We start from the raw sequence: 27338 nt of genomic DNA, 5'->3' as shown, positions 1-27338 counted from the left end.
ATGGCCTCCCTGGAACTCGGAGCACCCGGGGGCCGCAGCTTGGCTGGCCCGGCCGGGCCCAAGCCGGGGCTGCTGCTGGCCTTGCTGGCTGTGCTGGCGTTGACCGGGATGGCGACCCCACCTGCCCGTCTGCTGACCCTGCTGTCCTCAGGCCGGGGTGTTCTGGACCGCATGGCGCTGGGCGGCCTGTTAAATACACTAGCGGTCCGTGTGCATTGCGCCGACGGGCCGTGTGGAAAGGTAATGGCCCCACCCGACGGGTCCCCCCGGCCCCAGCCCCAGCCTGCCGCTCCACCCCGAGGGCCGGCGGCAAAGGGCTCGGGCAAACTCCAGGAGGCGGGCCGAGTGCAGTGGCCTGGTGCCCGGGCCCTGCCTGCAGGCCCGAGCCCACCTTCCCCCACTCCGCATTCAGACCCACCTGCCCTCCCTGTTGGTGGGATGGTGGCGTGTAGGGACCCACGGCTCCGGGACCCCAGCGCTGCCCCACCCCCACCCCATCAGCCCCCAGGCCAGCAAAGTGGCAGTGGCTCCAGGAAGAAACCACCCTGAGGTGGCGGGACCCCTGTGTGTGTGTGTGTGTGGTGTGCGTGTGTGTACACAGGCGCACGCACAGTCCTGTCATTGGGGGGGATGGTGGGGAGAGCACGTGACTGAGCAGGTGATGGAGGGGTGTCGCTGTGACAGGGACGGAGAGGATGGTGGTCCCTGTGTGAGGCCCCCGCAGGGAAGGGGGCGGCTCCTGGGCCACAGATACCTGGCCCCTGCCCACCTGTCTCGGCCCACAGTGCCTGTCTGTGGAAGACGCCCTGGCCCTGGGCAGGCCTGAGAGGCCAGGGCTCCACTCCGCTCCGGCCCTGGAGCCCAGGCACATCGCCCGCCTCAGTGCTGCCGCCGCGCTCTACCTCAGCAACCCGGAGGGCACCTGTGCGGATGTCCGGGCTGGCCGCTGGGCCTCCCGCGCCGACCAGCTCCTGGCCCTGCTCGAGAGCCCTGAGGCCCTGATCCCAGGCTTGACCGGGCTGCTGCAGAAGATTCAGGCCCAGGCCGCTGGCCAGCCCACTTCTACCGAGGTGGGGGCCCGGACGGGCTGGCCAGGGGCGGTGGGTGAAGAGGAGCCAGGAGGGATTGGGGGGAGGGGGACCCCTTGGGGGTTGGGCCTCAACGCCTTTCTGGGTACTTGGGGGAGTCTGGGCTGGGGGAATCACAAATGGACGCTCACCACTGAGCAGGACTGGACTGCAGGAGCCCCAGGAGGGGCCCTGACCCTGGACGGGGTCTGAGAAAGCTCCTGGGGCTACAGGGAGGAGCCCTGGGGGGAAAGTGGGGGCCTGGACCCACTGGGCCAGGAAGGGGGAGGCCTGTGGTACCAGGGAGGGGCCCCAAGCAGGGGAGGGGCCCAGCCCAGGTCTGAGGTGAACAGGAAGAAGCGGTGCTCCCAGGAGGCTGGTCCAGGGTCGCTGGAGTCCAGGGGGCACCAGGGGCAGGGACAGAGAGCTGGAGGCCGGGAAGTCCGCGTTGCCGGTGAGGCTGAGGTCCAGCTCCTCCCCAGGCCTGTGTAGACCTGCCTCAGCTGTTGGAGGAGGCGGCGGGGGTGGGGTCTCCCGGCAGCCCCGGCCCAGTGCTGGCTGCCCTGCTGGACCACGTCAGCAGCGGGTCCTGCTTCCGAGCCCTGCCGACCCCTCAGTACTTCGTGGACTTCGTGTTCCGGCAGCACGGCAGCGAGAACCCCAACCTCACACTGGCTGGTGAGGCCTGAGCTGGGCCACTGGGCAGGGAGTGCCCTGACCCCAGCGTCGGTGCCCCGGGGAGCGCGGGGCTGGAGCCCACACAAACGGGTCACTCTGTCGTCCCTGCCAGAGCTGGAGGCCTTGATGCAGCGCCTGGGGGTGGGCGGAGTGACCGAGACCCCTGGTGACCACAGTGACCACAGTCATCTGGGAGAGGAGGCCAACCGCCAGGGCCCTGTGCCCCTTGCCACCCCCAACAGCAGCTCCAGCATGTGGGACACAGTGAGCAGCCCATGGGCCCTCGTCTTGGAGAGAGGTGGGGTGCCACCAGTCTGCTCAGGTCCCTGACCCCCAGGCCTGTCACCCCCCAGGTATGCCTGAGTGCTGGAGATGTGATGGCTGTGTATGGGCTGTCTGAGCAGGCTGGGGTGACGCCAGAGGCCTGGGCCCGGCTGAGCCCTGGCCTGCTCCAGCAGCAGCTGAGTGGGGCCTGCAGCCCCCGGCCTGCGCAGCCCACCCAGGACCAGCTCAGTCAGGTGGAGAGTGAGTGCCCACCTCCCCAGCCGTGCCTGGCTGTGCCCAGGGAGCCGGCAGCATGGAGGAGGGACCGAAAAGGGAGGAGGAAGTGGCCGCTGGGTTCTGGAGGGGCGGGGAGAGCTGGGCCAGGGCTGGCAGGACAAAGAGCCATTGGCGTAGAGGGGTAGCAGGGACTGTGGGGGCCTGAAAGGGAAGAGGATGCGGTTTTGAGGCCGGAAGGCTATAGCAGGAGCAGCCTGGCGGGTCTTGCTCACTCCTGGACCCCACCCGGACACCCTTCCCTGGGAAGCAGGGGGTGCGGGGCTGAGGCCGAGAGGGAGGCTCTCACTGTGTCCCCCCCCGCCCAGGGTACCTGTACGGCTCACTGGCCACGCTGCTCATCTGCCTGAGCTCCATTTTCGGGCTCCTGCTCCTCTCCTGCGCCAGGTGCAGCTCTGCTACCCACTACGTCATCCAGACCTTCCTGAGCATGGCTGTGGGCGCGCTCACAGGCGACGCCCTTCTGCACTTGGCGCCTCAGGTTGGCCCCCGGCCCGCCAGGACCCTCCCTCCCCCACCAGGGACTCCCCTACTCAGCCTTCCTTCCAGGCACACCCTCCTGGGGCCCTTCCCTGATCCCTAACCCCATCTCCTTGTCTGGGGGGAGGAGGCCCTGGGGCAACTGGCCCAGTGCCCTCTGCCCCCCCCAGGTGCTGGGGCTGCACTCGCATGATGGCGAAGGCCTTGGCTTGCAGCCCACCTGGCGCCTCCTAGCTGTGCTGGGTGGTCTCTACGCCTTCTTCCTGTTCGAGAGCCTCTTCAACCTCTTGCTGCCCCTGGACCCGGAGGTCAGGTGCATGGGGGCTGGACGCGGTGTGGGGAGGGGGGGGAGGCGTGGTGGACCCTGAGCCGCTGTCCCCGCAGGACCGAAAGGACGGGCCCTGCAGCCACGGCCACAGTCACGGCGGCCACAGCCATGGCGTGTCCCTGCAGCTAGCGCAGAGCGATCTCCGGCCTCCCAAGCAGCCCCACGAGGGCTCGCGCGCAGACCTGGTGAGCTGGCCCTGGCCGGACGTCCCTACCCCACGCGGAGCCCTGTCTGCACCCCCAGCCCCCACGCCAAGGCTTCTGCCCCGGCCTGAGCTGAGGACCTAGCTCCGCGAGCCCCTCCTCACCTCCCCGCCCAGAGGCTCATCTACGCGGACCGCATCCCCCCCGCCCCACAGGTGGCGGAGGAGAGCCCCGAACTGCTGAGCCCGGAGCCCCGGAGACCGAGCCCAGGTGAGCCCTGAGGGAGGCCCCGGAAGCACTGGGTGCCAGGGGTTCGGTGCGCAGCACAGGCGCGGGGGGGCGGGGGCGAGGAGGTGCGAGGCAGATGCCCACCCACGCCGGCCGCGCCCGCAGAGCTGAGACTGCTGCCCTACGTGATCACGCTGGGAGACGCCGTGCACAACTTCGCCGACGGTCTGGCCGTGGGCGCCGCCTTCTCGTCCTCCTGGAAGACGGGGCTGGCCACCTCGCTGGCCGTGTTCTGCCACGAGGTGCCGCACGAGCTGGGTGAGCCGCGAGGGGTTCCAGCGGGGCGGGGCCTGCCTGGGGTGCGGTTGGTTGGGTGGCGGGACAGTTCGGAGGGACTATCGGAGCGGGGCGAGGTCTGTCGGGGCGGGGCGGGCCGTCGGGTGGGCGGGGCTCTCGGCCTGACCCCGCCCCGCCCGCCCCAGGGGACTTCGCGGCCCTGCTGCACGCGGGGCTGTCGGTGCGCCGGGCGCTGCTGCTGAACTTGGCCTCGGGGCTCACGGCCTTCATCGGCCTCTACGTGGCGCTCGCGGTAGGCATCGGCGAAGACGGAGAGACCTGGATCCTGGCGGTAGCCACTGGCCTCTTCCTCTACGTGGCGCTCTGCGACATGGTCAGCGCGGAGAGCGGGAGGGGACTGCAGTGGGCGGCAGCTGAGCAGGAGCTCTGAGCTGACCTCTGACCCGGGGCCCGCCTCCTCCGCAGCTCCCGGCCACAATGAAAGTGCAGGACCGGCGGCCCTGGCTCCTCTTCGTGCTGCACAACGTGGGCCTGCTGGGCGGCTGGACCGTCCTGCTGCTGTTGTCGCTGTATGAGGATAATATCACCCTCTGATAGTCTCTGCCCCAGTCTCGGCCCTTGACTCTGGCTCCTGGCCCTGCACTATCCCAGCCCCTTAGAAACGCAGCCACCGGAGAGCCCCGGTACCCATCTTCAATAAAGACACTCTTGTGCTTGGAGCCCAGCCTGCTCACCTCGCTGGAAGGGAAGGGTCTCCCACCAAGAAAGGTCGACAGGTGGGGCAGTATCTCTCCCCACAGCAGTGCCTGGTGCCTGATGAGGAGCCAGGATAGCTGAGCTCAGGGACCTCCAAGTAGCCAGCCTCAGTCCCCTCATCTGTAGCGCATGGGAAGCAAAGCCAGGGAAATGGGCCAGGGTCTGTGGGCCGCAGGTAGGACCTCGGATCCAATCAGGAATCAAATTTGTTTGCTTGTAGCGGAAAAAACAAAACAAGCAGCAGCACTTACACAGATGAGGGCTTGTTTCTCATGAAACATGGGCCTGGAGATAATCAGACCAGGGTGTGTGGCAACCCTCAGCGAGGCCCGGGCCTCTACAGCTCCACTGTCCTCAGCAGAAGTGTCCATCCTCAGAGTCCCCGTGTGGTAGTTTCCTAGGGTTGTAGCACAGCCCACCACACACTGGGTGCCTTAGGACGTCAGAAATTTATTTTCTCAGAGTTCTGGAGGCAGAAGTCTGAAATCAAGGGGTCAGCAGGCTGTGCTCCTCTGAAGTCTCTAGGGAAGAATCTGTTATGTGAGCTTCTACTGGCTTCTTGTACTGGTAGCCCCATCACCCCTCCCACCCCCCAGCCTTGGACATCCTCCAGCCCATCACTGTCCCTCTCGAGCAACTTTGAGCCACCACTTCCACTGACGGCCTCCTTAAATTTCTCATTGAAGAAGTACGTCCACCAGGCAGGCCCGCAGCTGCTTTCCTGCTGGCAGCCCTACAACTTCCCTGTCCCTCTGCCCACCTTCCCCTCCTGTCTGACTGGAATGGAACCGCGTCCCGCCCGCTGCTGCTCCCCCAGGGCTGTGCTCCTTCAGTCTCTCTGCTTCTCTCTGCACCGACCACCTCTCTCCCACACACAAACTCTCATTCCTTTGTCAGGGCACTTGCCACATGCCAGGCTCGAGTCTGAGGGCTCTGTGGCCATCACAGATGCCCTGCGCTGTGGGTGCCATGACTATGCCCACCTGACTTGGATGAGGAGAGTTAGTGTTCTGGCCACAGCCCCAGCTCCGCCCCTGCTCCCTCCTCTAGTACATCCTCAGGGTGGCTCTGGCTACAGTTTTTCTTATCTTTTTTTTTTTTTTCATGCTATCAGAACTTTATTAGGTGGAGTTTGGGCAAAAGAGAAAACCTCTGAAACAGTCACCCACCTGGTTCAGGATGACTGGAATAGAGGAGCCTTTGCTTGGAGACATGCTCTCACTGAGATGAAAGCATATCTTTGATTTTTTTTTTTTTTTTTTGCGGTTTGTGGCCTCTCCCGTTGCGGAGCACAGGCTCCAGACGCGCAGGCTCAGCGGCCATGGCTCACGGGCCCAGCCGCTCCATGGCATGTGGGATCTTCCCAGACCGGGGCACGAACCCGTGTCCCCTGCATCGGCAGGCGGACTCTCAACCACTGCGCCACCAGGGAAGCCCCATATCTTTGATTTTTTAAAAGGAGAGTTGACAGGCTGAATATCTCTGAGTGTAAATTCAGATTATTTTAAAAATGGTCAGCCAGAGGAAGGCAGATCTCTGGGGTCAAGACCAGAACAGAAGCAGAAGCCACTGCTGTGTATGGAGACAAACGGGTACCACTTTTATGTTGGGCAGGGGTGGGGGTGGGGCAGGGGCTATATCTCTGCTATTCCCAGATCAAGATTTGGAGGGAGGGAAATATGACAAATGACAAAAGGACCAGTTTCTCAAAAATCTAGGGATAGTGCTTCCCTGGTGGCGCAGTGGTTGAGAGTCCACCTGCCAATGCAGGGGACACGGGTTCGTGCCCCGGTCCGGGAGGATCCCACATGCCGCGGAGCGGCTGGGCCCGTGAGCCATGGCCGCTGAGCCTGCACATCCGGAGCCTGCGCTCCGCAACGGGAGAGGCCACAACAGTGAGAGGCCCGCGTGCTGCAAAAAAAAAAAAAAAAGAGAGAGTCAGATTTCTTCAAGGCTACCAAAAAGAAAAAGAAAAAAAAAATCGAGGGATAAAGTAATTACACTAGGACGAAAACTCAAATAATGGTTTACAAGGGAGCAAGGTAATTTGTAATTCTTCATTGGTACCTGACCCCAATACCCAAACTGCCTTAAACCAGCCTGCCAGGGGGCTATGTATTAATAGAAGGCCTGAAGGGAAGAGGGGGCTTATTTTGTTACAGCAAGAAGGGGCTTGAGTGGGGAGAGTAGCAGCTGGCCCCCACTCCCCCAAGACTTCTATCACATCTACAAATATATATATAAATACATTACATAAAATAGCAAGTCTGGGAGGCAGGCTCCCCACAAAGGCTCGGCTGACACAATTACACGTCGCAGGAATTCTAGGAAAGGGCGCGGGGCTCCTAGAGAAATGGGCTGCGGGTGCTCTCTCCTGCTCAGGGTAAGCTCTGCTGCAGCCTACCCCTCTTTTCAGCATTCAGTTTTGTTATGACTTTTAAAGGGGTTTGCTGTGACTTAGGGGTCACACACCTGCCCCGGCATCCAAGTGACCCCTTTGTCCACCGCTCAAAGGTCCAGATTTGAAGTCTTGTTGCTGAAATGAGCAAGTGAGCAGATCTGGATGCAACATGAACACATATTTCTATGCCATTTTCTCGGGTGTGACTATACTTTCTTGTTTTATTTCCTAAGATTCCGTTTCTTGGGAATTCCCTGGCGGTCCAGGGGTTAGGACTCCGCGCTCCCACTGCAGGGGGCACGGGTTGATCCCTGGTCGGGGGACTAAGATCCCGCAAGCCGCGCGGAGCGGCCAAAAAAAATTTTTTTTTCTGTTTCTAAATCCCAGACCTGTTCGCGGGTACCTAGGGCGAGTCCCTGCCAAGTGAGGAGAGGACTGCTTAGCTGTGCATGGTCCTGGCTCTAAGGCCCTTGAAGTGGGCAACTGTGCCAGGCCTCGGGAGGGAGCAATGGGCAAGAGGCGCGAAAAGCGCCGTTCTGCGGGGAGGGGCTCGTAGAGGGGCCGGCGGGACCACCGGCAGCTACGCGACCGCCAGTGCCCGTCAGGGCCGTGCGTCGTGAGTACGCGTGTTTTGGAGGGGGTGGGGGGTCGCTCTGCGGGGGAACACTGAGCAGGGACGGGACACGGCATCTCCAGGAAGCTCTCCCTGGACTAGTCGGGCGTCCGCCACACTAGCGGCACCTGCCGGGGCGTAATTTGGCGAGTGTTTATGTCCGGGGATCTCTGCCCTCCCGGCCTCCACACTGCGAGGCTCGCCTGGCTGAGCTGGGCTTCGGCACCCGGCAGGGCGCCTAAGACCTCGCCTCTTCCTGCGGGCGAGACCCTCAGCGGTGACCCCATTCTGAGGTCCTGGGGCGGGCAGGGCCCTGACCGGCGGCCCTGAGCCGTCTCAGCGCCCGTCCGGCTTCCATCCTGCTCCTGCGTTCGCCCGCAGTGGGATCCTGGATCTGGAGAGAGCTCGGTTTTCGGGACTCCGGAGGCGGAGCCTCGAGTCCGCCCCAGACCACCAGGGGCCGCTGTCGCCCCCGCGGCAGCTGCGCCTTGGCGGCGCTGCGTAAGCGCAGAAACGCGGAACCTCGGCGCGCGGCTTCCGGGCCCTGCCGGACCGTGTTCGTTGCCGTACGAGTCCCCCGCCACCGGGCTCCAACTCCTAGGTGTGTGGCCGGCGGGCGGGCGGTCCTGGGGTCGTGCGCCGGCGGCCCGGCTCATCTTGTCGCCTTCCGGCCCTGTGCAGCCCGGGCTCGGCGCCATGTACGCCGTATACAAACAGGCGCATCCGCCCACCGGCCTCGAGTTCTCGATGTATTGCAACTTTTTTAACAACAGCGAGCGCAACCTCGTGGTGGCCGGGACCTCGCAGCTCTACGTCTACCGCCTCAACCGCGACGCCGAGGTAGGTAGGCCCGCTCCAGCCGCAGCGCCACGCGGCGAGGGGTGCCCGGTACAGACAGAGAGGCAGGCCAGACGGGCCCCGTGGTTGGTTGTGTCCAGAGCCCGTTCTCTTCGCTGCCACGTTCCTCGACCTCTTCCCACGCCTGGCGGGCTCAGAGGCCTTCCCTGCGCGTCTCATTTGCTCTTTCGTTTTTTAAGCAAATTACATGAACACCTGCTGTGTGCTAGGTGGTAGCGATGCAGTAGTGAACAAAACCTGCAAAAACTTGGGGCAGGAGGACACCCGCTGACCAAATGCACACGTGCGAACACACCTGTAGACACTGCAGCCTGCAGAAGGGGCAGCTGAGGAAATGGAGGAGAGAATGAGTGATCAGAGGAGCCTCTTTTAGGCAGAGTAGGAGTTTGTTGGGGGAAGAACTTTCCTGGCAAAGAGAACAAGGCTGGGTGTAGGTGTGGGTCGGAGGTCGGTAAAGTGTGATGAAGCCATCAGTAGGGGAGATACAGGGGTGCTTTGGTTGCCGGAGGTGTGCGGCTTGGTCCAGGGGGACTTCTTGCAAGAGGCGGCTTCTCATCTGTTCTTGAAGGGGGAGTAGGAGCCGGGAGTAAGAGCCAGGCGCAAGGATGGGGAGGGGGTAGGTTTCAGGCAGAAGGAAGGCCTGTGCGCAGGCGTGCGCAGGCCAGAAGTAATTGGGGGGGGGAGGGGTTGGACTGGGGTGCAGAGTGGAGGTAGGGAGGGAGGGGTTGTCGTCTGCGGGGCAGCAGGTGGTCAGAGCCAGAGGGCAGCCAGAAGGACGCCGCCTTCCTGGGCACCTGCCTCAGGACATGGGTGTTTGTTTTGTGTTAAACGTGTGTACTGTTATACTAATTCACACGTGACAATGCAAGCAAAATATAGAAGGATGTGAGAGCTTTGCGACTGAATACGTGTCATTAAAAAATCTTAGTTTAGGGCTTCCCTGGTGGCGCAGTGGTTGAGAGTCCGCCTGCCGATGCAGGGGACGCGGGTTCGTGCCCCAGTCCGGGAAGATCCCACATGCCACAGAGCGGCTAGGCCTGTGAGCCAGGGCCGCTGGGCCTGCGCGTCCGGAGCCTGTGCTCCGCAGCGGGAGAGGTCACAACAGTGAGAGGCCCGCGTACTGCAAAAAAAAAAAAAAAAAAAAAATCTTAGTTTAAGTTTTCACGATACAGCAGTTTTGAGGTCAGTATTTGGCTTTTGTCAAAATTGCAGTCAAAACTGAAAAAGAAATTTTGCAAATAAATATATATGGTTCCACACTGAATAGGAGGATCTTTGCTGTTACTAAATCTGAGACTGGTTTTCAGTCAACTTTCAGAGACAGATTGGCAGTTTTTACATTGTTAACGTGTTTTACAGATGGGTTCACAGCATCTTGGGAGGGGTTGCTGAGCGCTGCCGCAGAGCACCGCCGCCGCCGTGGTGGCGCTCCGGTTCTGGTTGGGGGGGCAAACCACACGCTGCCAGCACGTCACATGCTGGAGGCGAAAGTGCCTGCGCCCCCCAACAGGATGGGATGGAGCCAGGCGTGGTTTAAAGCCCCCCTCCTTGGGCAGGTGAGATTTGAGTGGGCGAGGAGGATGGTGTGGGGAGAAGAGCTTCCAGGCAGAGCCCAAGGTCCCAGGGCAGCAGGGGCCTGTGTTCCGGGAACAGCCCAGCGGCAGAGAGGGAGGGAGGAGGGAGCCGGTGAGAGCAGAGGGTCAGAGGGGTGACGGCCCGGGGGTGGGGCATTGGCACCGAGGCCTTCTGGGCCACTGTGGGAGCTGAGCGGTGACTCGAGGCAGATGGGGAGTTAAGGTTTGGGCAGAGGAGCGAGCTGACCGGACAGTGTCTCCCGGGGCTGCTGTGGCCGCTGTGCGGAGGAGCAGCGGGTGCTAGAGGTGGCAGGAAGCGCTTGGGTCAGGACGGAGGGACGTGGGGATGTGGGCTGGGCAGGGGAGAGGAGCCCAGGGCGATGCCGAGGCTCTTCAGGGTCGAGGCTTTGCCTGGGTTGGAATTTCGGTCTGAGCGCCCGCAGGGCGCCTGCGGGGCAGAGTAGCCGGCACCTGAGAAGGGAGAAGGCTGCAGGGAGGGTGTGGGGACTGGGGTCACGAGCTCATTTTGGACATCGTAAGAGTTACTTGTTGCTGCATCACAAGGTGCCCCAAAGCTCAGCAGCGTGAAACAGCGGGCACTGCCTCACAGGGTCTCGGGGTCAGGAAGCCGGGAGCGGCCCCGACAGGATCTCTTGCGGCTGCAGTGAGACGTCGGCTGGGGTCGCCGTTCTCTGAAGGCCCCACTGGGGTTGTGTTTTCTGCTTTCTTTCGAGGCGTCGGTTCCTCACCGCGTGGCCTCTCCACAGGGCTGCTTACCACACACAGCCTCCCCCAGGACGACTCAGGCTGCCGGGTTGGAAGCCCCGTGTCTTTTGTAACCTGATCTAGAAGTGGTCAGGGCCACGTGGACCTCCCAGCACAGGGAGCCGCTGGGGCCACCACAGGCCCTTTGAAGTGCTCACTCCACAGCCGGAGTTGATGTCCAGGAGGGCTTGGGGGCTGGAGCTGGAGTCGGGGTCTGCAGCCTGTGGGTGGTGTTTAGACACGGTAGCAGCAGGTTGCGATCACCCCGAAGATGGCCCCTGGGGCGCCCCAGCATCAAGGGGTAGGAGGAAGAGAAGCCGTGGATGAGTCTGGAGCGGCATGGTCAGGGAGGTGGCAGCCAAGCCAGAGAGCGTTCTGGCGGCCGAGGGAGGGCAGCATTTGGGGACCTGATAATGGGTCCCGTGTTTCTGAGCCTCAGGTGGGTCCTGAGGCCTGGAGGCCCCTGGTGACCCCGACGAGGAAGTCTGGTGGCAGGCAGGGGTGCGGGCCAGTGAGGCCAAGAGCCTAGTGCAGGAGGAGGGTCAGTACCAGTGGGCAGAGACAGCTCCCTGGGAGAGGTTTGCACAAAGGGAAGAGAAGAAATGGAGCAGAAACTGGTAGGAAGAGCAGGATTTTTTAAGGGGAGTGAGACGGCACATTTTGCTCGTGCTCCGAAGGGAAGGAGCCGCCTGTGCAGGGCCCCCGGCACAGCCCCACTCTCAGCCCACCGAGATCCAAGAGAGCTTGCACGCCTCTGAAGGGCTGTGAACAATTCCAAAGAAGATCCTTGACAGACCAGATGCGGCTGCAAAGCCTGAATCAGATACTTGCTCCCCGGCCCTTCATAGGAAATTTGCCAACTCTTACACCAGACTGGAGTGAGTGGGAGCCGGAGATGGAGTGCGGGCTGCGGTGGGGTCCTCGGGTGGTTGCGGTTGTTGGGGGCCAGCCTAGTCACTGCTGCGGGACAGCCCGCCCTGGAGCTTCAGACAGCGCTGTCACCAGGGTGGCACACACCTGTGGGCGGCTGGGAGCTTGGATGGCACAGCAGGGACCGTGGGGACGCCTGGCCTCTGCTCTGTGAGCTCTGGGTCTTGTCTGGGTGACTCGAAGGGCATGTCTCTCCCCTTTCTCTCCACGTGGCTGGCTTGGTTTTCGTGGCAGGCGGCCTTGAGGTAGTTGGGCTTCTTACGTTGAGGGAAGCGGCCGGTCGTGGCCAGGGCCAGACCCTGGGGGCACAGCGTCCTTTTTGTCACTGACTGTCCTTCAGAGCACCACCCCCAGCCTGGATTCAAGAGGGGGTGGAAAGCCCCCTCTGGAGGCTGTCTTCAGTCTGCCCCAAGGAATCAAGTGCAAGTGCAGGGGCTGCCGTGGTGACAGGAGGGAAGCAGAGAGTGGGGAGCGGGTGGGGGTGGGGAGGGGCGTGTGCCTGGTCCCTCAGTCCTGGGGGAAGCAGACCCCACGCAGCTGCGGGAGCAGCAGGTCTCGCTGCTTTGCAGGGCCGGGCAGCCGTGACCTTCGGGAGGAAAGAAAGTGGATAGCACTTGCTTGAAATTAAGCACAGTCTCAAGTAAATAGAAAATGTATCATGGATGGGAAGTCTCAATATCGTAGAGATGTCATACCCTCTCAAATGAATCCAAAAATCGTGTCCTTTTTCTCAAAGTTGCCATAAGACTTCTTGTTAGATTTCATAATCTTGATTCTCAGATTTACATGGAAGAGCCAAAACTCAAGAATGTATAATTTTATTTATTTTTAAGAATTTCTAAAAAAATTAATTTATATTTTATTTATTTATTTTTGGCCGCATTGGGTCTTCGTTGCTGTGCGCGGGCCTTCTCTGGTTGCGGCGAGCAGGGGTTACTCTTTGTTGTGGTGCGCGGGCCCCTCATTGCAGTGGCTTCTCTTGTTGCGGAGCACGGGCTCTAGGTGCACGGGCTTCAGTAGTTGTGGCTCACGGGCTCTAGGCGTGCAGGCTCAGCAGTTGTGGCGCACGGTCTTAGTTGCTCCGTGGCATGTGGGATCTTCCCGGCCCAGGGCTCGAACCCGCGTCCCCTGCATCGGCAGGCGGACTCCCAACCACTGCACCTCCAGGGAAGCCTGCATTATTTGCTAATTAGCTAATACCTTTGAGGCCACAGCAGGTCTCTGTGGTTTATTACAGTCTGGCTCCACTGAGCTTCCCCAGAGCACAGAGTCCTTGTGAGCCTTCATCCTCGTGGCCCCCACGCTTTGCTCTCTGGGCACAGGTTTCACTCCCGCATAGGCCAGAGGCTCTGCAGAGCATCACTGTTGTTGTGAGCACTGCGGTTTTACATAATTTCAGACCCAGAAAAGTTGCAAAAGCACCAAGATTTCCTGTGTACGCTCACCCTGAGTCCCAAAGGTGAACACTCTGCCGTATCTCTGTCTCTTTTTCCTGCACCTGGAGGATAAGTTGCAGGCGGGGACCCCTTGGCTCCTAGAGGCCAGCATGTCACGTGCGTTCAGACAATACCAAAGTCTCTGCAGAACCACAGGCCAGTGGTCTGAACCAGGACGCCGGTGCTGGTGTGGTTCAGGCCTGGGCACATCTGGCCAGCGTGTCCTGTGGTGCTCCTCAGTGCAGTCATTGGGTGCTGGTGTAGGTGGCTTGGTGGGGTGAGCAGCCCGCCAGCTTTCCCCCTGGGATGTTGGGACTTGGAGACCATAAATGCCATCTTACTACTCAGACCTTCCTCTTCCAGTTTCAGCAGCAGTGATTGTGTTTGTCACCATCACCATGGATGCGGTGCTTTTCCTGACCCCACCCTCTCTGCTACCTTCTTGGTGGGCTTTCCTTTCTCCCCATATTCATTCCTTTCTTTATAACACCACAGGCTCACGGATTCTTATTCTATTCAGTAGGTTGTAGTCTTCTTTTATCCTCTGGGGTCTTCAGCCTGAAGACCTTCCGTTAGCAATTCTTGAAGAGTGTTTCCGCTGTCAGGGAACTTGTTCCACTTTTGTTTGTCTGCACATGTTTTTATTTCAACTTCCCTTTTGAGGGATATTTTCATTGGGTTTAGAATTCTAGGTTGACTTTTTTCTTTCATCACTTAAAGCACTGGCTTCTGTAGTTTTTGTTGAAAATCAGTTTGTTTTTAAAAATATTTATTTATTTATTTATTTTGGCTGCACCGGGTCTTACTTGAGGCACGTGGGATCTTCGTTGCGGCATGCGGGCTTTTTAGTTGTGGCATGCGTGTGGGATCTTAGTTCCAGTTCCCCGACCGGGGATCGAACCAGGGTCCCCTGCATTGCGAGTGTGGGGTCTTAACCACTGGACCACCAGGGAAGTCCCTGAATATCAGTTTTTATGAAGGTGTTGTCTCTTTCTGCCTCTGACCACTTTTATGATACTTGTCTTTGTCTTTGGTTTCCTATCTTTCAACTGCGATGTGCCCCTTTGTATTTACCCTGCCTCGGGACTTGCTGGCTGGCTTGAATCTGTAGGCCGACGCTTCTTATTGGAATATTTTTGGTCATTTCTTCAGTTACAGGTTCGTCCTTTTCCTTCCTCCGTCCTTCTGTGTTGCCAGTGGTGTGTTAGACCATTTGATTATGTCCCTGTGTCTCTTAAAATGGATTTACACTTTTACTCTGTGTCTTGCGTCTGTACAGAACTGCAGTTGGTCTCTCTCTTGACCTTGTGTCTGGCGAGGGGAGAGGGTGTCCAGGCCTAGCCCTCATTTCACATTGTAGTTCACGTGCGACACTTGTTATAGATTTACTGTGGATGACCTTTATTTGATTAAGGAAGTTGTATTCTTGGGTTAGTAAGAATTTCTATCATGAATGGGTCTAAATTTTATCAAATGCTTTTCATATCCATTGAAAACAATACATGATTTTTCTCCTTAATTTTGAGACTCTGGTTGATTGTAGCGATGGGCCTTCTTGTGGTAAACTGACTTTGCATGCCTGGAATAGCACCTTGGTTGTGGTGTGGTATCCTTTCAGATGCCGCCAGGCTCACTTGGAGACACCCTCCTGCCCTGGGGAAGGCAGTCGGTAGGACACAGATGGGGCGAGGGTCATAGCCCCATGTTGGGGTCACCGTCACGCCCAGTTTGGGCTCAGGGCTGCGCCCTGCATGTCAGCAGAGCCGGGGTTCCTTCTTCATAGCGATCACGTGTCATTGGCAGCTGGTGGCAGCCATGGCTGGGCCCAGGGTGAGTCTGGGGTGGGTTGGGGGTGCACAGAGAGTGCTGTCCATCCTTTGACCCTGAGCGTCCCGTGTCGGGACGGCTGCTGGGGAAGCTGGGTGGGGAGCTTCCTGAGGAGGAGCCCTGGGGCGGGCTGGGGACCCTAGATGCCAGTGTGAGTCTGTGGCACGGCCGTCTCCAGCAGCGTCTGGTTGCACACTCCACTGTGGCGAGTCCCGTGGGGCTCCTGGCTGCAGGGCCGGCCTTGGGTGGTCTTCTCCTGTCCCTCCATGGGGTGGGCCCCTCACTGCCCTCCCTCCTTCTCCCTCCTACAGGCGCCGACCAAGAATGACAGGAGCACAGGTGAGTGAGCACAGGGTGGCTGCCTGGCCACGCACCTGGGGGTTGGCGGCCGGGGCCTGGGGCCCAGATCCCTACCCACTGGCTCTCTGCAGAGGGGAAGGCCCACCGGGAGCACCGGGAAAAGCTGGAGCTGGTGGCTTCCTTCTCTTTCTTCGGCAACGTCATGTCCATGGCCAGCGTGCAGCTGGCAGGAGCCAAGAGGGACGCCCTGCTCCTGAGCTTCAAGGACGCCAAGGTGGGAGTGGGAAGCGGGGGGCTGGTGGGGGGCAGGCGGGGCTGTGGTGGGCGGCCCGGTTCTGACCTGCCGCCCCCAGCTGTCAGTGGTGGAATACGACCCGGGCACCCACGATCTCAAGACCCTGTCTCTGCACTACTTTGAGGAGCCTGAGCTGCGGGTAGGCCTAGCCCCGCCCCCTGTCCCGCCCCATGGCCCCCTGTGGGGTCCCCTGCCAGGGCCTGCCTGATGCCCCTCCCCTGCAGGACGGCTTCGTGCAGAACGTGCACACGCCGCGGGTGCGCGTGGACCCCGACGGGCGCTGCGCGGCCATGCTCATCTACGGCACGCGGCTGGTGGTCCTGCCCTTCCGCAGGGAGAGCCTGGCCGAGGAGCACGAGGGGCTCGTGGGTGAGGGGTGAGTGCCCGGGCGGGGTGGGGGGAGGCGCTGCCGAGCCGGGGTTCCCCTCCCTGTGCCCCTCCCCAGCTGAAGCCCTTTGCCCCCAGGCAGAGGTCCAGCTTCCTGCCCAGCTACATCATTGACGTGAGGGCCCTGGACGAGAAGCTTCTCAACATCGTCGACCTGCAGTTCCTGCACGGCTACTATGAGCCCACCCTGCTCATCCTGTTTGAGCCCAACCAGACCTGGCCTGGGTGAGGCCCTGCGCTGCTGTGGCCATGGCTGTGGCTCTGACGGGGGGCGGGGAGGGAGGGAGGGAGGAGCCGGGCGAGTCTCAGTGGGGCGGGACTGGGGACTGACGTGCTGTGACTGGGCCCCTGGCCGACCGCTGTCGTGGTCCCAGGCGGGTGGCCGTGCGGCAGGACACGTGCTCCATCGTGGCCATTTCGCTGAACATCACGCAGAAGGTCCACCCCGTCATCTGGTCCCTCACCAGCCTGCCCTTTGACTGCACCCAGGCCCTTGCCGTGCCCAAGCCCATAGGTGAGGTGGGGCTGCTTGGAGGGGGTGGGTATGGAGAGCGCTGGGCCCCACCCACCAGCGTGTCCACCTCCAGGCGGGGTGGTAGTCTTTGCTGTCAACTCGCTGCTGTACCTGAACCAGAGCGTCCCCCCCTACGGCGTGGCCCTCAACAGCCTCACCACTGGCACCACTGCCTTCCCCCTGCGTGAGTGTCGGGGTGACGGGGCCGAGGGGTGGGTGCGGGGGGGGAGGGGCGGGAGGCTGCTGGGTCTGGCTGACTCCCCACCACAGGCACCCAGGAGGGCGTGCGGATCACCCTGGACTGTGCCCAGGCAGCCTTCATCTCCTACGACAAGATGGTCATCTCCCTCAAGGGCGGCGAGATGTGAGTCTCCCCCTCCAGGGAGCCCCGTCCTCTCTGGCGGGTGGTGTGGTCCCCCCGCGCCAGCTCAGCGTGTCCCTCCCCGCAGCTACGTGCTGACGCTCATCACGGACGGCATGCGTAGCGTCCGCGCCTTCCACTTCGACAAGGCTGCCGCCAGCGTCCTCACCACTAGTGTGAGTGGGGTCTTGGGGGGCGGCCCCGGGTCCGGGCTGGGCCCCACCCTCACCCCCATCCTGCCTTCAGATGGTCACTATGGAGCCCGGATACCTGTTCCTTGGCTCTCGCCTGGGCAACTCTCTGCTCCTCAAGTACACGGAAAAGCTGCAGGAGCCCCCGGCCGGCACCGCCCGAGAGGTTGCCGACAAGGTAGGTGCGGGGACTGTGGGGACGCTGCCCTCCCGTGCGGGGCGGCCTCGGGGGGCTGCTCACCACCCCACCTGCCTCACAGGAGGAGCCGCCCTCCAAGAAGAAGCGCGTGGACGCCACCGCGGGCTGGTCAGGTGAGGGCCGTCAGGTGAGGGCCGAGGGCGGGGGCTGGACTGGGCAGCCAGGTGGGCTCAGGTGGCCTTTCCACATGCTGTAGGGGGCAAGTCAGTGCCGCAGGACGAGGTGGACGAGATTGAGGTGTACGGCAGCGAGGCCCAGTCAGGCACACAGCTGGCCACTTACTCCTTTGAGGTGAGCCTGGGCATAGAGGGGTCGCCGCCCGCTGGCCCTCCTGCCCCTCCTGCCCGCCTGACCACTGCTGTGCCCGCAGGTGTGTGACAGCATCCTCAACATCGGGCCCTGTGCCAACGCCGCCATGGGCGAGCCCGCCTTCCTCTCTGAAGAGGTGCCCGCTCGGGCGAGGTGGTCGGGGGGCAGGTTGCACAGCAGGGAGGTGCCGTCCTCACCCCCCGGCCCCCCATGCAGTTTCAGAACAGTCCCGAGCCAGACTTGGAGATCGTGGTGTGCTCCGGTTACGGGAAGAACGGGGCCCTGTCAGTGTTGCAGGTGTGTGGGGGGCAGGGGTGGCGCCTCCTGGCGGGGCCCGGGTGCGCTTGCTGACACCCCTCGTGTCCTTCCAGAAGAGCATCCGGCCCCAAGTGGTGACCACCTTTGAGCTTCCTGGCTGCTATGACATGTGGACAGTCGTCGCCCCTGTGCGTAAGGAGCAGGTAGGTGCCCCCAGGTTGGCGAGGCCTGGGTGCTGCGGGGCCCAGTGTGGCCGTCCACCTGGCCCGTGGCGGGGGGCCCGGAGGCCACCGGTCCCAGCACGGGGCTCTGCCGTGCAGCTCAGGCGGGCTTGGCCACGGGCTTGCTCTGGCTCGGCGCTCCAAGCACCTGGGGCTGGGCGGTGGGCTTCCTGCTCTCCTTCTGCCTTCGCAGGAGGAAAGCACCCAGGGGGAGGGGGCGGAGCAGGAGGCCAGCGCCCCCGAAGCGGATGACGACGGGCGGAGACACGGGTTCCTTATCCTGAGCCGGGAAGACTCCACCATGGTAATGGGGCCCGCCCAGCAGCCTGGGGCGGGGGCGCCGCTGGTGGGGGTGCACCTCACCCGCCGTCACCCACAGATCCTACAGACGGGGCAGGAGATCATGGAGCTGGACACCAGCGGCTTCGCCACGCAGGGCCCCACGGTCTTTGCCGGCAACGTCGGGGACAATCGCTACATCGTGCAGGTCTCGCCACTCGGCATCCGCCTGTTGGAAGGAGGTGGGCTGGGCCACGCGGACAGGCGGGATGGGGTCTGGGGCTAGCGCGTGCCGACTGCCCTTTGCTGACCAGCCCGTGTCCGCAGTGAACCAGCTGCACTTCGTCCCCGTGGACCTGGGCTCCCCCATCGTGCAGTGCGCCGTGGCCGACCCCTACGTGGTCATCATGAGCGCCGAGGGCCACGTCGCTACGTTCCTGCTCAGGAGCGACTCGTACGGGGGCCGCCACCACCGCCTGGCGCTGCACAAGCCCCCGCTGCACCACGTAGGCGCCCTCCTCTGTCCCCGGGGCCGGCCGCCCCCCGCCGCCCCCCGCACTGAGCCCCCCTGTCCCCACAGCAGTCCAAGGTGATCACGCTCTGCGTGTACCGGGACGTCAGCGGCATGTTCACCACCGAGAGCCGCCTGGGCGGGGCCCGTGACGAGATGGGCGGCCGCAGCGGCTCAGAGGCCGAGTGCCAGGGCTCGGAGACCAGGTGCGTGCGGGGCTGGGCCGCAGGCCGGGAGCGGGGTCCCTGGGGCAGGCTGCCTGTGACCGACGTATCTGCTGGCCCCCAGCCCCACGGTGGATGACGAGGAGGAGATGCTCTACGGGGACTCGGGCTCCCTCTTCAGCCCCAGCAAGGAGGAGGCGCGCAGGAGCAGCCAGCCCCCCGCCGACCGGGACCCCACCCCCTTCCGGGCTGAGCCCACCCACTGGTGCCTGCTGGTGCGGGAGAACGGAACCATGGAGGTGGGTGGCGCCCCGTGTCCAGTGTGGCCCCCGTCCCCTGCTTGTGCCCCGCCCCGCCCGGCTAACTGCCGCTGTCCCCGCAGATCTACCAGCTCCCCGACTGGCGGCTGGTGTTCCTGGTGAAGAACTTCCCTGTGGGGCAGCGGGTCCTGGTGGACAGCTCCTTCGGCCAGCCCACCACCCAGGGCGAGGCCCGGAAGGAGGAGGCCACGCGCCAGGGCGAGCTGCCCCTCGTCAAGGAGGTGCTGCTGGTGGCGCTGGGGAGCCGCCAGCGCAGGCCCTACTTGCTGGTGAGTGTGGCCCCGCCTGCGCCTGGGCTCTGCACAGCGCCCGCCCCCTGACGACCCGCTCGCCCCCAGGTGCACGTGGACCAGGAGCTGCTCGTTTACGAGGCCTTCCCCCACGACTCGCAGCTCGGCCAGGGGAACCTCAAAGTTCGCTTCAAGAAGGTGCAGCGTCTGGGCCGTGCTGGGTGTGGAGCAGGGGTCGGGGGAGGACGTGGCCCTCACGGCCACGGTGCCCCCCCAGGTCCCGCACAGCATCAACTTCCGAGAGAAGAGGCCAAAGCCGTCCAAGAAGAAGGCAGAAGGCGGCAGCGCTGAGGAGGGTGCTGGGGCCCGAGGCCGTGTGGCGCGGTTCCGCTACTTTGAGGACATTTACGGCTACTCTGGGGTAGGCTGGCAGCTCCGAGGGAGCCTGGGCTGCGGCCGACAGGGCTCCGGCCCCAGCAGCCTCCTCACACTGCCTGCCCCCAGGTGTTCATCTGCGGCCCCTCGCCCCACTGGCTCCTGGTGACTGGCCGGGGGGCCCTGCGGCTGCACCCCATGGGCATCGATGGCCCCATCGATTCCTTCGCCCCATTCCACAACGTCAACTGCCCCCGCGGCTTCCTGTACTTCAACAGACAGGTAGGGTGGCCCCATGCGGCCCAGCCTGGCTCTCTGACACTCGCCGATGCTGCCCAAGCAGGACCAGGTGCTGGGGCCCCAGAAAAGAGGCCCTCGGTGTCTCGGGATGGGGGGCACCCTGGAATGGAGAGCCAGGGGGTGTCCAGAGGGTGGTGGGAGCCAAGGCCGAGTTGGGGAAGTCGGGGCTGGAGGCTGTAGCCCACAAGGGCACCCGCCTGGGCAGCCAGGGTCCGGTCACTGCTCTGCTGGCCCCAGCTCTGCCCCGTAGAAGCTGTGTGACTGGGTGAGACGCTCACCCTCTCTGAACCTGAGTTTCCTTACCTGTCACCAAGGTGTCAGCCCTCTGAGGACTCAGTGATGGTGACGTGGTAGGTGCTTTGTAGGTGCTGGCGCGCTTAGAACCGTGGGCGGAGGAAACCGGCTCGGGGCCCCGGCAGGGCACCCGTGCTTCTTTGTGCAGACCCTGGCGTGGCCTGTGTGTGTGCCGCCCACCCTTTGCCTGCGGCCTCCAGCACCCCCTGAGCCTGGCTCCTCCCTTGTCCCGGCCCAGACCACAGCTGTGGCCGGTGTCCCAACCCTGGGCGAGCTTGGCTGAAGGGATGGGAAGCCCACAAAGCACAGGACAGTGGGCCGTGGTCTCTCCAAGGCCTTGCCTGGACACTGCGGTCCCTCGCCACCCATTCCAGCAGAGCTGAGGGCTGACCCAAGGGAACCCTTGGAGGCCTGGGTTCATCGGCTTGGCCTTTGGGGTGTGCCAGCCCTCGCTAACCCCCTGCCCCACCCAGGGCGAGCTGAGGATCAGTGTGTTGCCTGCCTACTTGTCCTACGATGCCCCGTGGCCCGTCAGGAAGATCCCGCTGCGCTGCACGGCCCACTATGTGGCTTACCACGTGGAGTCCAAGGTCTGACACTGCCCCCCCGCCCCGCCGTGCCAGGGGCCTTTGGGGCCTGGGGGCCCGGCCTCTGGCATGTGACACCCTCCCCGCCCCCCCCCCCCCCAGGTGTATGCTGTTGCCACCAGCACCAACACGCCGTGCACCCGCATCCCGCGCATGACGGGCGAGGAGAAGGAGTTTGAGACCATCGAGAGAGGTGCGCGGCGCCCCGGGCTGGGCCCGTTCTCGGGGCCGCCCTCCCTGACTGTCACCCCTCTGTCCGTGCAGATGACCGTTACATCCACCCTCAGCAGGAGGCCTTCTCCATCCAGCTCATCTCCCCGGTCAGCTGGGAGGCCATCCCCAACGCCAGGTGAGGCTGGGCCCAGGTTGGGGCTGGTGTCCTGGCCTGGACTGCTGTCCTGACCTGGGCTGCTGTCCTGACCTGGGCTGGTGCAGGATCGAGCTGGAGGAGTGGGAGCACGTGACCTGCATGAAGACGGTGTCGCTGCGCAGCGAGGAAACCGTGTCGGGCCTCAAGGGCTACGTGGCCGCCGGGACCTGCCTCATGCAAGGGGAGGAGGTCACGTGCCGAGGGCGGGTAAGCGGCCGGCAGGGGGTGGGAGGCAGGCCGTGCCCAGAGGCCTGCACGCAGCCCCTGTGAATCACCCACCCACCTTCCCTGACAGATCCTGATCATGGATGTGATCGAGGTGGTGCCCGAGCCCGGCCAGCCCCTGACCAAGAACAAGTTCAAGGTCTTGTACGAGAAGGAGCAGAAGGGGCCCGTGACCGCCCTGTGCCACTGCAACGGCCACCTGGTGTCGGCCATCGGCCAGAAGGTGTGCCCCTCTCCGCCCACCCCAGTGCCCACCGCTCACTGCCCACCCCTCACCGCCCACCCCTCCCACCCCCCAGATCTTCCTGTGGAGCCTGCGGGCCAGCGAGCTGACAGGCATGGCCTTCATCGACACACAGCTCTACATCCACCAGATGATCAGCGTCAAGAACTTCATCCTGGCCGCGGACGTCATGAAGAGCATCTCGCTGCTGCGCTACCAGGAGGAGAGCAAGACGCTGAGCCTTGTGTCCCGGGTACCGAGGGGCTGGGCTGCACGGCAGGTGGGTGGGTGCTGCCCCAGGCCCACCCTGACGTCCGTCCCTCCCTCCCCTCCCGTCCTCAGGACGCCAAACCCCTGGAAGTGTACAGCGTGGACTTCATGGTGGACAATGCACAGCTGGGCTTCCTGGGTGAGCACGGGGGCTGGGGTCCCCGGGACCTCGCTGGGGCTGGGGCTGACTGTGGGCTCTGTTCCCTAGTGTCCGACCGTGACCGCAACCTCATGGTCTACATGTACCTGCCAGAAGGTGAGTGTTCCCTCCACCCTCTCCTGGGCAGGGGGTCGGGCATGGGGCCGGGCAGGCGGTGACCTGAGGTCCCTCTGGCCCAGCCAAGGAGAGCTTCGGGGGCATGCGGCTGCTGCGCCGGGCGGACTTCCACGTGGGCGCCCACGTGAACACGTTCTGGAGGACCCCCTGCCGGGGCGCTGCCGAAGGGCCCAGCAAGAAGTCCGTCGTGTGGGAGAACAAGCACATCACGTGGTTTGGTGAGTGGGGGGCGGCGGGGGTTAGGGTGGCAGCGGGGCGTGGGGGGGTCCACGGGGCTCACAGCGTGTCGCTTCAGCCACGCTGGACGGGGGCATCGGCCTCCTGCTGCCCATGCAGGAGAAGACCTACCGGCGGCTGCTGATGCTGCAGAACGCGCTGACCACCATGCTGCCCCACCATGCCGGCCTCAACCCGCGAGCCTTCCGGTGAGCCTGCCGCCCCCGCCCCCCCCTCTGCCCCCCACCCCGCACGTGTCCCGACTCCTCACTGGCTCTGCGCCTCCCCCCAGGATGCTGCACGTGGACCGGCGCGTCCTGCAGAACGCCGTGCGCAACGTCCTGGACGGGGAGCTGCTCAACCGCTACCTGTACCTGAGCACCATGGAGCGCGGGGAGCTGGCCAAGAAGATCGGCACCACGCCCGACATCGTGAGCCGCCCACCGCCCGGCCCCTCCACGGCCGGCCCCTCCACGGCCGGCCCCTCCACGCCCCGCCCCTGGCCCCGCCCTCACCCAGCTCTCCCCCCACAGATCCTAGACGACCTGCTGGAGACGGACCGAGTCACTGCCCACTTCTAGACCCCTGGATACTGCCACTTCCCCCACCCCCCTTTTGTACAAAACACGAAGAAAAACATTTGTTTGATTTGAGAAGAGCGTGTGGTCATTGCAGGCCCAACTCCAGGCCACAGTCACTCCAGTGCCCCCAGGTCTTTCTTAGGCGTCTGTGCCTTGGCCCTAGCCGGGCCCTCGGCCTGCGGTGGGGCGAGCTCTGTGGTCCTCCTGCCGGGGCTCCCTAGGTCTCCAAGTACTCGTACAGCTCCTTGGTCTTGGGCATGAGGCCCAGGTGGACCAGGACTCGGACCAGGAGGGCAGTGATCCGCATCGACAGGGTCTCCAGCCTGGGGTGGGGGAGTCAAGGGGTTGCAGGTTGGCGAGGGGGTAGGCCCTGGCTACCCGCCCTTCGGACCCCGCGCGCCTGCTCACCTCAGGGCCACTTCAAACTTGAACGACTCCCAGATGACCCTGATGTGGCGCAGGACACTGGCGCCATAGACGTTCTGGCCCGTGGCGCCCGCCAGGCGGCTCCAGCCCCGGACTGCGCTGCACAGAGACCACCGACCCACAGGCCGTCAGCCCCGCCTCCCGGCCCCGCCCCTCCTTGCGTGGGCGCCTGCCGCCTGTGTGGGGTGGAGGGTGGAGGCGCACCTCTTGGCCATGAGGAAGTAGCGGTCCACCGGGGCGCCCAGAGCGGTGTTGATGGCGCGCACGGTGTTGAGGTTGCGCAGCACCAGCAGCATGGACCGCGGCAGGGCCTTGAGCACCGCCATGACCTCCTCGAAGTGTGCCCGCGCCATGTCCTGCATGTAGGCCGCCTCCTCACGGCTCAGCAGGTGTGAGCGCCACAGCTGCCCCAGGCGCACAGGCCGCTGCATGAGCACCTCGGAGAACAGGAAGTAGTCTGGGGGGGCCTGAGCCAGGGCTGTGCACTCTCCCCGCCTCACACCCACCCCCCGGCCTCACCTTGCACCCCGAGCTCAGCTGCGTGCGCCTTCATGGCAGCCTCGTCCCTCAGAATGACGGCCCGCCACAGCTGGCACAGGGCTGACCGATCCCTGGGGGGCCCAGCAATGAGCGGTGTGGGGGTGGGGGAGGCCGGCCTGCAGGGCGGGGGGTGCCCACCCAGCCCGCACGCCCCCAGCTTACTTCTCATCCAGGAACTGGTACAGCCCGTGGTCCAGCAGCACCAGCTGTCCCTTCCCATCGGGGCCTTTCCGCACCAGAACTAGGGACAGGGCGCGCCGTCTCACACCGCCCCACCCTGACCCCTGACCCCTGACCCCTGACCCGACTCCCACCCCCTCAGGCCTTTTCCTACCATTGCCAGGGTGGGGGTCAGAGTGGACGAAGCCTGTGTAAAATATCTGCTCGGCAAAGGCCTTGATCAGTTTCTCTGCTATCTGGGGAGAGGAGGCCACATGCCATCATTCTGGGCCCACGGCACACGTACCCTCCCCCGCCCCTGGCACACAGCACTCACATCCCGCACCGCCAGCCCCATGGTCTTGATGGCCTCCACGTCGTTGACCTTGCAGCCCTCACAGAATTCCGCCGTCAGCACGCGCTGGGAGAGGACAGGTGCCTCAGCTCAGCAGGCCTGCACACCCCCGCCCAGGAAGGGACCCAGCCCACCTTGCTGGACACGTCCCAGTGTACGCGTGGCACCACGACATAGTGGAAGTGCTGCAGCTCCCGTGCACAGCGCTCGGCATTGCGGCCCTCGTTCTCAAAGTCCAGCTCCTGGGCCAGGGTCCCCTTCAGGTCCTGGGGGCCGCATGGGAAGCTGGAGGTCCAGCTCAGAAGGCGGCCCACCCCCAGCCCCCTCAGGCCCCCTCGGTTACCTGGAGGACCCAGCTGAAGCCGAAGCTGGGGTGCATGAGCTCAACGAGCTGCAGCAGGAGCTCCAGGGTGTGGATGTCGCCGTCGAAGCGGTCCCGCAGGTCGATGTACTGCACCTGCACGGGAGGCTGCAGGGAGGACTGGCCACTGGCGCCCGGGTGCCCCCCGCGGCGCCCCGCGGGGGCCCCGCGTACCTTCACGGCCACCATGGTGCCGTCGTGCAGCCTGGCGCGGTGCACCTGGGCCAGGCTCGCCGCCGCGATGGGCTGGTAGTCAAACTCCTGGAAGAGCTCGTGGGGCGGGGCCTGGAAGTCTTCGAGGAACAGCTCGTCCACCTGGCAGGACAGCGGGGTGGGGTGGGGGGCATGGCTCGGAGCAGCCTGCGGCCGCTCCCTGCCTCCACGCTCCCGCGAGAAGGGCTCACCTCCCGGAAGCCCCGCGTGAGAGCCCTGTCCTCCAGCACCCGCAGTGTCTTGATGTACTCGGGGGGCAGCAGGTGGTTGAAGGAGCACAGCCCCTGGCCCAGCTTCACGTAGAGGCCCCCGTTGCTGATGGCCCCAGCCACCAGGGCATCGGCCGCCCGCTGGTGACATGCAGACATCACCTCCAAGTACCCCGGGCTGTTCTGACCACAGGTATAGAGGGAAGAGATGGGGGCGGGCGGGCACCTCCACCTGGGCACCCCCATCCCCCCAGGCCGCAGGCCAGGACCAGCCAGGCCAGGACGCAGGAACAAACCTCCTCCACCCCTCGCAGGACGACATTTGTGCACCACCAGTAGTCCAGGGAGATCTGCAGGCCGACCCTCAAAGACCTGTGGGCAGAGGCTGCCCTCAGCCCCAGCGGGCACTCACCTCAGATCCCCGCCAGCACCCCGGACCGCTGTGAGCACCTGGCAGGGCTGCTGGGCTCTCGGGGCTGCGTGGCCAGCGGGTCAGTCTCAGCCGCTGGGCTGTGGACTGGGCAGCCTGCATCCACACCACCCCTCAGCCCCTCAATGTGCACCCAGGGGCGCCTGGGACAGGAACGGGGGCCTCGGGCCCCAACAAGCAGGCGTGCTCTTTTCATTCTTTGATAACACGTGTTACACTAGAAAATCCATCCACGAGCTAGCACAGCTGCAATGGCCGCTCCGTCTGTGGACATGCCCTCGCTCAGGCCCCCATGCACCACTGGTCCTGTCTCCTCTGCACTCCGACTGGAGTGGACAGGAGCCCCTGGGGCTCAAACCCCAGAGCTGGGGCCTGCTCTCCCAGCTGAGGGCACGGCCCCGGGAAGTCCCGCAGGCCCAGGCCTTCTGGTGTGGGCAGGGGTCCTCGCTCACTCCCATGCCCCAGGCTATGGACAAGGCGGCCCTGGGTCTGGAGAGGGGAGGATCCAGGACCAGAATCCAGGCCTTCAGTGCCGCAGACCCCAGCCCCTCAAACTGTCACAAGCAGGGTGTGGGGCTCCTGCTTCTCGGGGCCCCGGTGCAGGCCGAGCCTCCGCCCACCCCAGCATGTCCTGTTCCAGCCCCTCCGCCACGAGGGGCCAGGATGAAAAGGTGGGAAGGAAGAGGCTGCCAGATCCTGCAAAGGCTTCCTACCCTCCCAGCAGCTGTGGAGACCGGTGTCTTAGAGCAATGAGGTCAGCCCAGACAGAGTGCCACGAACCGGGTCTGTCCCACCCACCCCAGCCTGACACAGGAAGCAAACAGGGCTGTCTGTGAGGCAGGGTGAGCAAGGAGACAGGATTTCTCTGAGCACCCCGAGACCCAAAGAGGAGCTGCCCTCCTTCCTGAATAATTCGTCCAAAAGCTAATGCAAGGTCTGCACAGGGGTGAGGGTAGGGGTGCAGGTGAGGGCAGTGGGGTGATGGCTATACTCGGGTGGCCTAGCTAATAAGTCAGTAAATTAGGGACAAGGGGAGCCGGGCTTCTCCCAGTTGGAGAAGGAGTTACAGACACAAGAAAGGGAGAAAACCAGAATGACCCGTGTGGGAAAACGGAACAGCGGGGCTTGCCGTCAATGGCTGGCCACAGAAGCAAACGTATGGCCCTGGGCGTGTGTGCTCACAGCCACACACGCGCGCATGCCCGCAGCCCTTGTCCATGGAGGAGCCTGGGGCAGACAGCCCAGAGTGGCGCGCACACTGGCATCCTCACCGTGGCCCGAGCCCCTGCTCCATCCCAAAGAACCATCAGGAGACTAGCTGCTTCCATGGCTGAGCCTGGAGGGACTGTGCTGCCAGCAGGAGTAAAATGCTCAGAGGACAGAGGGCGTTGGAAGGGTTGCGAGATGCTATTGATAAAAGCCAGACTCATCAGCTCTGCTGTACGTTTG

The 27338-nt window shown here is 63.5% G+C and overlaps 3 protein-coding genes across 4 annotated transcripts in view; 2 read left to right on the top strand and 1 right to left on the bottom strand.

Annotated features, from left to right (window-relative positions):
- Positions 1-4439, top strand: SLC39A4 (solute carrier family 39 member 4; the record flags this gene model as incomplete). Its single annotated transcript, XM_079722180.1, has 12 exons — positions 1-240; positions 786-1070; positions 1550-1745; positions 1858-2009; positions 2099-2270; positions 2612-2784; positions 2954-3091; positions 3168-3296; positions 3470-3524; positions 3648-3800; positions 3965-4152; positions 4245-4439. The coding sequence occupies 12 exons, from the start codon at positions 1-3 to the stop codon at positions 4371-4373; spliced, it is 2010 nt and encodes a 669-aa protein (XP_079578306.1). The 3' UTR covers positions 4374-4439.
- A 3806-nt stretch (positions 4440-8245) lies between these two features.
- On the top strand, positions 8246-23263 carry CPSF1 (cleavage and polyadenylation specific factor 1; the record flags this gene model as incomplete). 2 transcript variants are annotated; one of them, XM_079722564.1, is made up of 37 exons in its annotated part: positions 8246-8389; positions 15251-15278; positions 15371-15513; positions 15593-15673; positions 15759-15910; positions 16000-16146; positions 16296-16435; positions 16509-16619; positions 16706-16799; positions 16885-16972; positions 17043-17165; positions 17248-17299; positions 17383-17477; positions 17557-17631; positions 17712-17792; positions 17867-17956; positions 18168-18278; positions 18354-18495; positions 18581-18759; positions 18834-18970; positions 19053-19227; positions 19311-19517; positions 19587-19676; positions 19756-19899; positions 19983-20135; positions 20921-21037; positions 21137-21227; positions 21299-21383; positions 21470-21611; positions 21700-21852; positions 21929-22105; positions 22195-22261; positions 22331-22378; positions 22462-22617; positions 22695-22824; positions 22908-23046; positions 23149-23263. In XM_079722564.1, the coding sequence occupies 37 exons, from the start codon at positions 8246-8248 to the stop codon at positions 23194-23196; spliced, it is 4335 nt and encodes a 1444-aa protein (XP_079578690.1). In that variant the 3' UTR covers positions 23197-23263. The 2 variants fall into 2 exon arrangements, with proteins under 2 accessions (XP_079578690.1, XP_079578689.1); XM_079722563.1 differs by lacking the exon at positions 15251-15278 and having other exon boundaries at positions 15346-15513.
- The window catches only part of ADCK5 (aarF domain containing kinase 5), a 16224-nt gene continuing 12140 nt past the window's right edge, over positions 23255-27338 (bottom strand). Inside the window, exons 4-15 of the mRNA XM_079722565.1 lie at positions 25756-25831; positions 25442-25642; positions 25212-25352; positions 25020-25133; positions 24811-24942; positions 24659-24742; positions 24497-24578; positions 24325-24403; positions 24142-24233; positions 23827-24079; positions 23605-23721; positions 23255-23519 (exon numbers count right to left, since the gene is read on the bottom strand). Coding sequence (XP_079578691.1) covers positions 23414-23519; positions 23605-23721; positions 23827-24079; positions 24142-24233; positions 24325-24403; positions 24497-24578; positions 24659-24742; positions 24811-24942; positions 25020-25133; positions 25212-25352; positions 25442-25642; positions 25756-25831 — 1477 coding nt within the window. The 3' untranslated portion in view covers positions 23255-23413. The remainder of the gene's footprint in view (positions 23520-23604; positions 23722-23826; positions 24080-24141; positions 24234-24324; positions 24404-24496; positions 24579-24658; positions 24743-24810; positions 24943-25019; positions 25134-25211; positions 25353-25441; positions 25643-25755; positions 25832-27338) is intronic.

Source organism: Hyperoodon ampullatus (assembly GCF_949752795.1).
Source record: "Hyperoodon ampullatus genome assembly, chromosome: 17".
In the NCBI taxonomy this organism is placed as follows: domain Eukaryota; kingdom Metazoa; phylum Chordata; class Mammalia; order Artiodactyla; family Ziphiidae; genus Hyperoodon; species Hyperoodon ampullatus.
The sequence above is the reverse complement of the archived record's forward strand: the minus strand, read 5'-3'. Positions and strand labels throughout refer to the sequence as shown.